Genomic DNA, 12,612 nt, shown 5'->3' on the forward strand with positions numbered 1-12,612 from the left:
CCCACCACGACAGCCAGCGCAAGAGAAAAAAAAAAAAAAAGGCAGCGAGAGAGCTGGAAAGAAGTGATTGAGAGCTTGGGTGAGTTTGGTGGCGCGTGTGCCCCGCATTTTAACTCTCCCTTCTGAAGCTGCCAATCGAGCCGAGGAGCTGGTGGCCGGTGCTTTTTGCCTTTTGCCATTTGCCTCACAACATTACACAATCGGCAACCGCCCGGTGCGAAGCCCCTTGGACCAACCAGATCCGACATGTCGGAGGAATCGAAGCCCGTCAGGGACCCCGCCGAGCCGGCGCAGAACCCCGCCGACGCCACCCCCGCCCAGCCCCTCGAGTCGGACGAGTCGGACGGCGATGACGACGACGGCCAGCCCGGCGCAGAGGCCGCCGCCTCGGCGCCTAAGAAGAACAAGAAGAAGAAGTCAAAGCGCCAAAGGCTCAAGGATGCCGTCTCGGGCAAGCCGTCGGACCCCGAGGCCGACATCAAGAAGGCCATCGCCGGCCTGAACCACGAGCAGCTCCAGGACCTGCTCAAGATGAACCCGGCCCTCGCGCAGGAGGTTGGCGCCGCCGTCACGGGTGCGGTCGACAAGGACATCGCCTCGGGCTCGTCGGCCACCGGCGTCTCGTCGGCGACGGACGCGCTGAAGAAGCTGAACCTGCAGGACATAATGACGGGGCTGGCGTCCAGCGGCAAGAACGTCAAGGACATGGCCAGCTACAAGTTCTGGCAGACTCAGCCCGTGCCAAAGTTTGGCGAGGCCGACCCCGCGCCCGTCGAGGACGGACCCATCAAGGTGCAAAAGGTCGACGACGTCCCCAAGGAGCCGCCCAAGATGATGGACGGCTTCGAGTGGAGCACTCCGGACCTGACGGACCCGGCCCAGGCCAAGGAGGTGTACGAGCTGCTCAACGGACACTACGTCGAGGACGACGAGGCCATGTTCCGCTTCAACTACTCGACCTCGGTCCTCAAGTGGGCCATGATGTCGCCCGGCTGGAAGAAGCAGTGGTACGTCGGCGTGCGCGCCACCCAGTCGCGCAAGCTGGTCGCCTTCATCTCGGCCATCCCCCTGCACCTGCGCGTGCGCGGCAACGTGCTGGACTGCTCCGAGGTCAACTTCATCTGCGTCCACAAGAAGCTGCGGTCCAAGCGCCTGGCCCCCGTCCTCATCAAGGAGGTCACGCGCCTCATCAACCTCGAGGGCATCTGGCAGGCCATCTACACGGCCGGCGTCGTCCTGCCCAAGCCCGTGAGCACCTGCAGGTACTACCACCGCGCCCTCGACTGGCAGAAGCTGTACGAGGTCGGCTTCAGCCCCCTGCCACCCAACAGCAGGCCGCAGTACCAGGTTCGCAAGTACGCCCTGCCCGAAAAGACGGCCATAAAGGGCCTGAGGGAGATGCAAGACAAGGACGTTGGTGCCGCCCAGGCCCTGCTCAAGCGCTACCTGACGCGCTACGATCTGGCCCCCGAGTACGACGAGGAGGAGATGAGGCACTGGTTCTTGCACAAGCAGGAGCCTGGCGATGAGCGGGTTGTCTACTCATATGTCGTTGAGGTCCGCCTTCTCTGTGCCTTGTTGAATGTTAGCTTTGACTCTTATCCAGGAACTGACGTTATATCTGCCACGCTACAGGACGAGTCCAAGAAGATTACCGACTTCTTCTCTTTTTACACGCTCGAGTCCTCCGTCCTGAACAACCCGAGACATTCCGTCATCCGCGCTGCGTACCTGTTCTATTACGCGACCGAGACTGGGCTGACGACCCCGGTGGACAAGTCTGCGCTCAAGACGCGGCTCAACGCCCTGATCGGCGACGCTCTTATCCTGGCCAAGAAGCACAAGTTTGACGTGTTCAATGCCTTGTCCCTCATGGACAACGCCCTCTTCCTCGAGCAGCAGAAGTTCGGTCCCGGCGACGGACAGCTCCACTATTACCTTTTCAACTACCGCACAGCCCCCATCGCCGGAGGCGTTAATAAGAAAAACCAGCTCGACGAGGATACGCTGAGCGGCATCGGCTTCCCAATGCTATGAGGGGGTGTGGGGGGGAACAGGGATTGGGAGGACTGGAATGTTTGCACATACGTGGAGTCAGGCGAAGGGTTTACCACGGCTCATACATTCCCGGGCTAGGCGATACCATGCTGATGCCACCTTTTTTGACCTTTTGCTATTTGCAAACTCGCATTTGTTCTGTATTGCCTCCTATGCTAGCCGCGGTGATAGAAAAACAAACAGCTCGTAGCACCCTAGCAAGGGTCAGGACATGCGGTTGTCCATGCCCAACAACTTCCCACGATTATAAGTAAAAAATAAAAAAAAAGGTAGAGAATGTCTCAAAAGAAAACAAAACCAAAATCGGTGTATGTATATCGCGTTGACCTCGAGGCAAAAAGATCCCAAAACGGTTATTTTACCGGGGCGGTCCCCAGCTCTTCGGCTTCTCTTATGTGGTCCTCCAGCATGCTATGGAGCCACGCCGTCCGCTCCATCGGGACGGCGTGGCCCAGGTCCTCGAGGATGATGGCGTACTTTGGCTGGATGGCGTCTATGAGCACCTTGCCGTGGGCCAGCGAGATCATCTCGTCCGTCGTCCCGTGGAGGACCGTGATGCGCTCGCGGCCGACCTCGTCCGCCATCTTGGTCAGCTGCTCTCGGCTCTTGTGGTGCCAGCCGGCCGCGATCAGCTGCAGCAGGAAGCCGGGCGTGGTGAAGCCGCTGTGCGCGCGCTTGTGCATCTCCTGCGCCACGAAGCGCTCGTAGTTTGTCCCAAAGAGCCCGTACTCACCGGCCCCGTCGTCCGGCATCTCGACGCCGGGCGTGCCCCTGGCCGGCAGGCGCGCGTCGTCGGGCGCGGCGAGCCAGTGGTGCGGGAAGATGCGCTCGGCGCCCGAGCGGACGCTAACCTCGACGCCGCGCGGCACGAGCAGCGCCGCGCGGTTGCGCAGGTTCTGGACGAAGCCCTTGTCCTGGCCGTTGATCTCGGCCGCCGTCGAAAGCAGGGTGAGGCTGGCGAGGCGCTGCGGCGCCGCACACCCCAGCTCCTGCGAGATCATGCCGCCCATGGACACACCCACGATGTGCACGGACCGGTCGGCCGACCAGCCGGCGTGGTCGAACACCTCGAGCGCGTCGAGCGCCATCTCCGAGGTCGAGTACCTAAGGATCGGGTGGTCGCTCTCGCCCATGCCTAGGAGGACGTGCATAGTTTGGTTTAGTTGAATGCTGCGCTCTCCTAGCTAGGGCAGGGGCTCAACTTACCCCTGTTGTCCATGATCAGGACCGAGTACTTGTCGCCGTGCTCGTGACCAAAGTACAGCGTCTGGCGCTGCCAGGACGTCTTGAAGGAGCCGAGGCCCATGATGAACTTGATATCGCGCATTCAGGGGTCAGCCATCGTGACCGCAGCTTCCTCTCCGTAACACAACCCCCACCAAAGACGAGAACCAGAGGCCAAGAACCTACAGCGATCTTGATGGGGCCGGAGCCGTGTATCTCCCAGCTAATTTTCAGCGGGCCGCCGCGCCCCTCGGCCACGGGCAGGCGGCCGCTGCGGGTCGGCACCAGACGCCATGTCGACGTCGGGAACGCCGGGTGCTTCAGCACCTCCTCGACCGTCGCGAATTTCGCCCTGGCGACGCGGCCTTGGTGTTAGCCGGCGGACTGATCCAGAAGGGGAAAGTATAGAGACAGCAGATGCGGTACAGGCTAGGCTTGGAAACTCACGATTTGGCAGTTGCCATATCCACGATCTGTCCCCGCTTTTGCTTCAATGACGCAAGAACAGGACCGGGGAGGGGGCGTGTGCGTTGGATAAGAGGACTTTGGTCAGGAGGGTAGTGCTCTCTGCTAGCGGTGTGGTAGATGCCGAGGTGTGGGACCTGGGTTTGTCCAAGCCGAAGCCAAGCGTTCAAGATCTCGCTTACGAATCGAATCGTCCAGATAATGCAAACAAGGACCGAGAGTGGGATGAGAAACAAACCACAACAATTAATTGACTAGACACAGCGATGAACAGAAACGAAAGGAAGCGCGGCGGACGCGGCGTCTTATAATTCCCCGTGGCCTCGCCAACGGCGCCAGTGATTCGCCCTCTCCGTAGGCGCTGAGCCGTTCGTCGGGTTCGTCGGATTCCCTGGTGCGCAGCCTCCTGGCGTCTCGTGTGGGGCTGCCCGTGATGGGCAAGGAAGGTCCCCCATCTTGGAGGATCTGGTCTGGATCGTGGTCTACTTTGCTGCGGCTGTTTATCGTGTTATCCGATCCGAGACGCCGCATGATGATATCCATCTTCCATATAGGGTCTTCCCTGACTGAGACGGTGATGACCGTCTCCCGCAATTGCCACCCGCACCTCCAACCCCAACAAGGCAAGAAGGGGCAGACAGGGCAGGAAAAGAGTCAGCCGCCCGCCTAATTAGGAAGGTTGCAGGAGCCAGAAGAGGGGCTTGAAGGTAAAATAGACTGCACGCCTAAATCTGTGCGAGAGGACAATTGATTGCCCTTCCTACATGGAAACTATCCGTATCCGCCAGTCTTCGTCATTCGCACACCAGCTAGGTCTGCTATCGGCACAATCAAGGTACCACATGCCACTACATCGCACAGGGTCAGCACCGCGCCCTTTTGTTTCCCGTTTCCCTTGCTCTGGCGCACCGCAGCAGACCCGGCTGAACCCCGACTTGGGCAGGTCGGCTGACCGGTTACACACCGCGGCCCCGGCTGTCGGTCATTGGGCACTGGACACACACTGCCATGAGTGACGGGGATAGCAGGGCGGTGGGAGTGAGGGGCACAGGGTGGCCATGGTTGGTGTACCTAGTAGTCGAAGCCCAGAGGCGTCAGTGTGGTGAAGCAACGAGGCTCAACTGGCTGAAGACGAGAATGTTCTGTGCTGTCTCCTGAAGCTGGACTTGCTTGCGGTAAGAAGATCCTGTACGGGGTATAGCTCCTACAAGCACCACGTATGGACATTGCAGATCCTCCAGCAGATGGGATATCTCCAAGTGTTCTTGCCTAGGTACCTAGATGTCCCTTGCTCGCTTTCTCGCACATTGTAATCTTAGCTCCTGCCGTAGCCCACGCCAGAGAGAGGATATGGTCTCTATGATGGTAATCGCCACAGTGTTCGAGAATAAGTAGACGAGCAGACAAGAAGGTCGACTTATCGCCTAGTAAGCAACCTTGCTTTGAGGATACTTCTCGCGGTAGCCAGCGTCCTCCCCCATGGCCCCTTTGTGGAAGTGATACTTGTGTTCCGCAGGTGAGCTTTGTGCAACAGTGGGCACGGGACGCGAGTCCCCTACCCCGCTTCGGCTGCTTTCTATACGGCCCACTTCACATAGTCTAGACACCTGTCTATGCAAATATCACGGCTACCGGTCAAACCTATCACGGTGGCTCTACCGCAAGATTTCCGGGCCCCCTTCATCGCTTTTCGCCATGCTGTCGACGCCTGGCTCCCTGATATAAAGGCGTCCCCGGACCCCGAGCAAGGCTTCCCCGTTGACGCCCGCTGGTCCATGTTTACCGAGATGCAGGTGGTCCTACACAGGGCCTGCTCCATGATTCAAGAAAGAACGCTTCCGGAGCTGCCGCTCGTCTCGGCTCTGTGGCGCAGGGCAGCCTTTGGGTCTGGTAGGTATGCTGGACGCCACCCAAACCTGCCGGGAGGCTACTCGATCTTGTGGTCGCCGCTCGCCGTCTGATCCTAGAAAACTCAAGGAATCGACCGTGCTCCCGAGATCTTGAGGAGGATTTGCAGTGGCATCGCGAGTGCCCCTCAGTCCTGTCGCCCTCAAGGTCCCCATTCACATGTTCGCGGATCCTCGCGCTCCTGGCGTTGCTGACAGCTGTAGAGCCGGCTCTTGTGACCGAGAAGCAGCTCCGATCTGCAGAGCCCCAGAGACTCCTCGTCGACGGCCCACTGCAAAGTCACGACACCGGACTTTCGGGCCACGGGATTATGTCACGCAGCAACTGCCTACCTGAATCGAAAAGGGGTGCGCTCACCCTACGCCACCTCTTGGAGCAGACTCCCTGGGCTCTCCAGTCGGCCACACATCCTTGCGGCGGAGATACAGAGCGCCAAGGCAACAGAGTTGACGGCGAGAGAGACAAGGGCAAGGAAATGGCCGTGGCCGAGGCTGCGGCCGCAAAGTCGACCCACCAGTTCGACTTCACGATTGTCTTAAGCATACCACCCACGGTGCGTACGAGGGTAGTCGAACTGAGGAACATATCTGGTATAATCTCCCGGATAATGTCGATATCGACCGGGGAAACGGCCTCTATCGGTGGGCCTTCTCACGCGAGCGGCGAGTGCCGACCGGACACGCGGGAAGCCGCACAGTGCACTGCAGAGATCAAGAAGGTCTCAGGAGGCATCGTTTCTCCGCAGCGGCTCCTTGTGCCCTTCCACCCGTCCCGCTCTATACATCACACCTACCAGACCCCGTGACCGCCATGGACGGCAGGTTGCGCCTGCCCTTTCCCTGTGGCCGGAAGGACCATGACCACTTCGCGCTCCATCGTTCCTTCCTTACCGGGGCAGATATCTTCTTACCAGAGACACCACCGGCTACCTATGCTTAGCATCTTTCTTGCAGTGCAGAGCAAGACCACCATACAAGTAGGTAGGCCGCAGCCATGCCGCCACAGCCACGTCCTCTTCCCCATGCCAGTCAACACTGCGAGGCTAATGGCCTAACCACACGCAGTAGATCCTACGTTAGAGACCGAAGCGGAAGCCAAGATCCCGTCAGCCTTTGGCCGCCTGCTACACCGTCAGGAGAATCCCTGAAATACGCACATTCCAAGAGCCTAAGCCTGTCCTCCCAGGAGCACGGCAGAGCACCTAATTATCCTACGTACCGAGCCCAGAGACCCGGCTCTGAAGAATAGGCTACTGGCCAGGGCCCATTTACGCACAAGACGCACAAGACGCGCAAGCCGGAACGTCGAGGCCCGAAGATGGCTGCAACAGACTCGACATCGAGGGCACCAGGCTCCGAGGCTAGGACAGATGATCCCTGATACACCCTACCCCAGGGTAAGCACACGAAATCTCCCGCTTCTGTTCCTCATCGCACCGCTGCCTAGCATCGATGAATGAGTCCAACCGAAGACGCAATGCGTAGAGATACACACACCATCTTCACACGATTCCGGCTGCAATGCTGCCTTGACAGGAACATCGCCAGCTCCAGCCCAGCGCCACCACTTGCCCCCGGCTCGCTCATGCTGCCGTTTCCATGTAGCGCCATGCCCCACAAACATATATCGGCACTCTAGACACGGTCCTCGGCTGGCAACTCAAGATCACGCCTCGCTAGCGTCACCTAAACACACTTACACAGGCATGTGCATAGCGTCTTGCCGCAGTCTCTCAAGTAAGCTCAGCTCACGCTCAATATCAAGAGACCCGCATATCTAGGGCTTGGTGGTACAAGAACACCCATCCGCGCAGACCACGACAAACGCCTCCACGCTGACAGAACCAAGATCCTCAAGGATGGGAGTACGATCATCTAGACCAAGACCCCTTATGGGAAGCCTGCCTATATCCATCACAGGGACCAACGAGATGCGTTCCAGCGCGTGATACCGAGGAAGGCCTCAAGAAGTCTCGCTCGGCTTTAGAGCATCACGGAGAAGCGGGTCGCCACGGAGGATCTGCCGTTTATAAAGATCCAAGCGCTCCATGGCCCTGCCTTGCATCATGGACTACAGGCCAAGGGCGCATGGAATACGCCAGACTGGCCCAGCATCCCTTTATGTAGAGCTGCGGGCGCGGCGTGAGGGAGAGACCCTCGAGGTGTGTATGTACAGTTTCGTGATGGGCCTATCGAGGACTAGGATCCGTCACAAAGGAGGCTATCACCAAGGGCCGGCACACTGTCCAGGCCTTGGCGCGGAGGACCTGCACGGGCACCCGGGCTGCGCTGGGCAGATTCTTACCGAGCACTCGTCGGCAACAACAGGGGTGCGGTAGTGGGCACCGCACCTGCAAGAGAGGGGTATCATTGTATATAAGAGGGCACGAGCCCACGGCCATGTGCCGTCTTCCTTTCTCTTCAGAGATCTAGATAGGCCTATAATAGAACCTATCTTGCACCATTTTGTCCGTCACAGGATCCTGATATCCGGCCTGCCGTGAACTTCCCGTGGCAGCATAGATCGTCTATCTACACTAGAAGGCCGCGTCTGGTGCATTTCCTGGTGAAGTACAGTCCCCTGGCCTCCGCGGCCGTACGTCTTGTTGGTATCCCTCAGGAGCTCGCTCCCCATACTCCAAGAAGACTCTACCGCCAATGCTCTTGGTATTGATGCTCACCCAAAAATAGAGAGTTCGAGTATCCATCTGTATCTTCTAGAAGGAAGCAAGGCTGCTAGTATTCACCCAGAAGCTTGGAGACGCCCCCGCCATAATACAACGAGGTCAAGAGAGATGTCGAGGGAGCGCAAGCCCACGTCCGTAGCCACGATACCGCAGCATCTTCCTCTCCTGTTTCTGGGCACAGTGAAAAGCTTGCTGAAACTTTCATTCGCCCTCCTTTCATATCTTGTCAGTCTTGATGATAGCCGAATCAGAACCAACACAGAGCCGCCTCCACGCTTTGAATTTCCAGAGTTTCACATAGCTTTTCGTGAGCTCCAGAATTCTACGCCCTGTGGCTCCCAGCTCCCAGATGACATGTTTGAATTCGGGGGGCTTCCGGAGCCTCCTTTCTCAAGCGATGTCGATCTAAAGCTTTGCCTATCCAACAGAATATCCTGACGATATGCGGTTTCACAAGCACCACAGCCCGCTATCCTGACCTGTCTTGCCAACAGGCTTCCCGGTCCTTGCTGACTCCAGAATGGAGTGTCATAGATCCTGTGGAGGACTTGGGATGGCTAAAGTCGAACAGGGCTTGGATCGAGGCATTTGCAGGCACCGTCGTAACATAAAGATGGCTAGATCGCACGAGAGGGTCAGACAGCCGTTGAGAGAGCGGGCAGGCTTCTGGAGAGTGTCTGCTTACCTTTGTTCCGCGTGGCGCTACTGGAAACTTGCGGTATGATGACGAGGAGCAGATGTGGGGAGGAAGAGATATCGCGGCATCGAGCATTTTGCTGGTATAATTCAAAGTATATATCAGCTGTACACATCGATGCGCTAGTTCAATGGTAGAGGAGTGTAGCTACCTAGATGCAGTGACTAAGGTAGTGTCAGGACTTGCTGGAACTTTCTGCGGCCTGGCGCGGGGAAGACACGGTGGCAAGACCCGCTGGCCACCAAGCATGCAGGGCTGCCTCGGGTAAGGAGGAGGATCAAGAGCCTCAGCAGCCACGCAGGCAGTGCTTGGCTGTTGATACAGACTGCTGAGAGCTTTGGTAAAACATATAAAAGACTAGAGTCGGCTGGGCAGCCCGACCGATGCCCAGGCAAGAGCCAATATAAAGCAGTCCCCGATAAGCCCCGATACAACCACAGCGGCTGCAGGTATCAGCCAGCCTCGCAGTCTCACTCTCTACGTCCAGCACCTTCTCCGTCCAGCCACTTCAGCCTTGAAGTAGGTGGCTTTGCCCAGAGGAAAGCAGCCACAGCAGCAAAAGCCTGGCCACTAACTTGATACCGGCTGAGCAGGCGGTCCCGTGCCCTGATACCAACCCAGCAACCGTGTCACCTCCTCGCTTACCCTACCCCACCCTCGCAGGCTTCGCTAGGGCAGGAGCCGCACGCACAAGTCCCTAGACTTCCGATATCTGGTTGCTTTTCCCTCTAGATCTTTCCTCATTTTTTTTCCTTCTTGCTTCCCCCACCAACCAACCTCGTCTTTCGACTTCCCTTCTTCCCTTCTCCAAAGCTTTTTTGCATCGCCAGCTCAGCAGCTACAATCTTCATTCAGTCTTTGGCATCGCTCCTCTCTATTACACAGCAGCAGACTCGATCGTTGATATCCATCCATCATCTTGGCTCTGTTCGCCATCCAGATCGAGGCCGTCAGACGTCAAGTCTCTGCTCCCGCTGTTCTTTTGCCCATCGTCACAGATCACGCGAGACTTCTTTATCTCCGCGCAGTCTTTGATTTCTGCCTACTCTTCCTTTACTCTTGCTCGGCTTTGACAGGCTACCGCTTCCTCGTCCAGACAAGTCATCGGCGGCACGCAGGCACCCAAGGCCTTGCTGTGCGGCGTGCTCATCATCATCTCTCGTCGCAGAACAATCGCACCAGAAGCTACCAAGCCGTCTATCTTGACATCACCTTGTTGACATTGCCTACTTGGACATCGCCTACTCTGCCTCGTCTTGCCTCGACATCGTCTAGCCGGACATCGCCTTGACTTCTTCGCGACCGACTGCTTGAGGTGCTTGGCGTGGCTCACCCATTGAGACATACCAGTCTTTCTTCTTGCTACTTTTGTTATCACGTCGCGTGTACGTTACTCCCCGATCGGTAAACTCGGCTCACCTTCTCTCCAACCTACTTCCTCTTCCACTCTTTTCCGCCACAACATCAAAACCAGGCCTTTGAAGTTCCCTTCCATCTTTCACAAGACCTTCATCTTTCCCGCACTTCAACCTACATGAGATCAGTAGCGTGGTTCTCTCATGGCCTCTCGGTTTGCTCGCGATCCGTCTCAGTGACAACTCATCTGGAGCCGCTGTCTCAACTCCTTCATTCATCGTCCATGCCCCTACTCTCCAAGCTCTCCGTCACGCAATTGGTGCACCGGGCGAGTCTCTCGACAACCCGACTGGATTTTCTTGCAAGCTCGCCTTTCAGCTTTTACCTATTTCAGCTGGGTGCTGTTATGGTTAACCTGGATGATCGCTAACGTGTCTTCAGGTTTCGGTTAAGTTTTTACGCTACCTCAGTCTTGCGCATCTCCATCTCTCAACGCAATCAAGGCATCTCATCCAACAAGAGGCTGCTGTGGTCAAGTTCTCAGTACAGGTATGTGCTATCCAACATTCAACATGCAGTTGCACCATGCACTACATGCTTGCTCTGCTTGCGACATTCCCCCTTTTCTTACTATAGGCCCTTAACCTTCAATTCGCTGACTAAAAAACACAGACCCTTTAGCTCCAGATTCCCAGCCTGAAAGCACATTCCACAATGTCTTACCAGGGTGACCGATCAGGTGGCATCAATGGAGCCAACGCAGACGACGATTGGATGAATCAGTTTGTGAATTTGGATGAGCTCGTTGCCGACTTTGGCGACACTGTTCAGCCACCGCCGCCGGCAGCACCGCCTCAGCCCCCCGTCAACCCCCGGGTCAGACAGCCCCCAGATATCCATCACCAGCCGCAGGAAGATGTAGTCCCAGTTCTCAACGACGGACCCTTTCCCGCAGCAAGCCAGGCTCAGCCACAGGTGACGGAAGTCTCAGCCCACAACCCCGTGCTTGGTGAAGTTGAAGCAGGCGAGTATCAGCCACGGGAGATGATGGCAACCCCAGTCATCGACCAGCCACAGGAGATTGTAGCCACCGCTATCGAGCAGCCACAATACATGGCAGCCCCAAACATCGACCTCATGCCTCCTCAAGTCCCAGCAGGAGAGTATTACGAGCCACAGGAGATGGCAGCCCCACCCGTCGACCCTCTGCTTTTTGAGGATGAAGCAAACGTGTATCAGCCACATGGAATGTCGGCCCCAGCTATCGATCCTACCCTCTTCCGTGCAGGAAGCCAGACTCAGCCACAGGAGAGTCCATCCATCCAGCCTGGTGCCAACTCAGTCCAGAACGATCTTCAGGCTCTTCAGCCACTTGTCGAGTTCATCGACCTTACACAGGATGATATCATCGACAATACACAGGATGAGCCACAGCATTACCCCGTCGCCGCGCCCCCACCTCCCGCTGCTCCAGCCAACGGGGAGGGACCTAGCAACATCGGATATCCTGTCGAGGTCATCTCTGGCTCCACTCCTGGCGCTATGGGCATGCAGCCTCGGGCCACAGGTGGCGGTGCCTTCGACAACCAGCTCCCTGAACCCGCTCCCAGGGTGGTCGGCTACGGTGTCCAGCACGTTGAAATCACAGGTACGCACCATAGCTTCCCCACACGCAGTCTCTGACAATTGGTCAACACGTTTCTAACTAGAGGCTCTTCGAATCTCTTTAGCCTCTCGTCCAGCCCGTCGTTCAGGCCAAGCGGTTGCCCAGGCCTCCAACGTCAACCCAGGCCAAGGCCAGCCGCCCCTGCCGCCCGCCTCCCAGCTGGGCCGCCCGGGCACCAGCCACCTCTCTGCCGTGCCAAACCAGACTGCCGGCACCGGGCCCCACTTTGACGTCGAGCAGGGCATCCTCGGCATCTACGAGGTTAACCACACGCCCTACCAGCCACGCATGCCTCCTCGCTCGATAGTAAGTCCGACCATTGCAAGTCCCGTGACCTGGCCAGCAAACAAGGGTCACCAGCCCTAAGCACCTTTCCCGAACTCTGCCCATATTAGTAGTGCCCCGCCCCAACCTCGAGTGTTTTTTTTTTCTCTTCCAGCCCCAACGCGAAGGCGTCCTTTTCTCTCTTGTTCAAACACAAACACATACACACACACACACACACACACACACACACACACACACACACACACACACGACCAAGTAAAGAGA

The 12,612-nt window shown here is 57.5% G+C and overlaps 4 protein-coding genes across 4 annotated transcripts; 3 read left to right on the plus strand and 1 right to left on the minus strand.

The window, feature by feature from the left end:
- Window positions 1-20: 20 nt before the first annotated feature.
- GGTG_00895 (glycylpeptide N-tetradecanoyltransferase) lies at window positions 21-2,434 on the plus strand. The gene is made up of 2 exons (XM_009218648.1): window positions 21-1,557; window positions 1,636-2,434. The coding sequence occupies exons 1-2, from the start codon at window positions 247-249 to the stop codon at window positions 2,035-2,037; spliced, it is 1,713 nt and encodes a 570-aa protein (XP_009216912.1). The 5' UTR covers window positions 21-246; the 3' UTR covers window positions 2,038-2,434.
- Window positions 2,155-4,302, minus strand: GGTG_00896 (hypothetical protein). The gene is made up of 4 exons (XM_009218649.1): window positions 3,730-4,302; window positions 3,469-3,634; window positions 3,265-3,370; window positions 2,155-3,193 (listed from the first exon to the last, which is right to left on the minus strand). Exons 1-4 carry the CDS (start codon window positions 3,744-3,746, stop codon window positions 2,412-2,414), a joined length of 1,071 nt encoding a protein of 356 aa, XP_009216913.1. The 5' UTR covers window positions 3,747-4,302; the 3' UTR covers window positions 2,155-2,411.
- A 1,220-nt stretch (window positions 4,303-5,522) lies between these two features.
- Window positions 5,523-6,460, plus strand: GGTG_00897 (hypothetical protein; the record flags this gene model as incomplete). The annotated part of the gene is made up of 2 exons (XM_009218650.1): window positions 5,523-5,637; window positions 5,859-6,460. The coding sequence occupies 2 exons, from the start codon at window positions 5,523-5,525 to the stop codon at window positions 6,458-6,460; spliced, it is 717 nt and encodes a 238-aa protein (XP_009216914.1).
- A 4,648-nt stretch (window positions 6,461-11,108) lies between these two features.
- Window positions 11,109-12,426, plus strand: GGTG_00898 (hypothetical protein; the record flags this gene model as incomplete). The annotated part of the gene is made up of 2 exons (XM_009218651.1): window positions 11,109-12,042; window positions 12,125-12,426. The coding sequence occupies 2 exons, from the start codon at window positions 11,109-11,111 to the stop codon at window positions 12,424-12,426; spliced, it is 1,236 nt and encodes a 411-aa protein (XP_009216915.1).
- Between the last annotated feature and the right edge of the window lie 186 nt (window positions 12,427-12,612).

This window comes from Gaeumannomyces tritici (assembly GCF_000145635.1).
Source record: "Gaeumannomyces tritici R3-111a-1 unplaced genomic scaffold supercont2.1, whole genome shotgun sequence".
NCBI classification, from domain to species: domain Eukaryota; kingdom Fungi; phylum Ascomycota; class Sordariomycetes; order Magnaporthales; family Magnaporthaceae; genus Gaeumannomyces; species Gaeumannomyces tritici.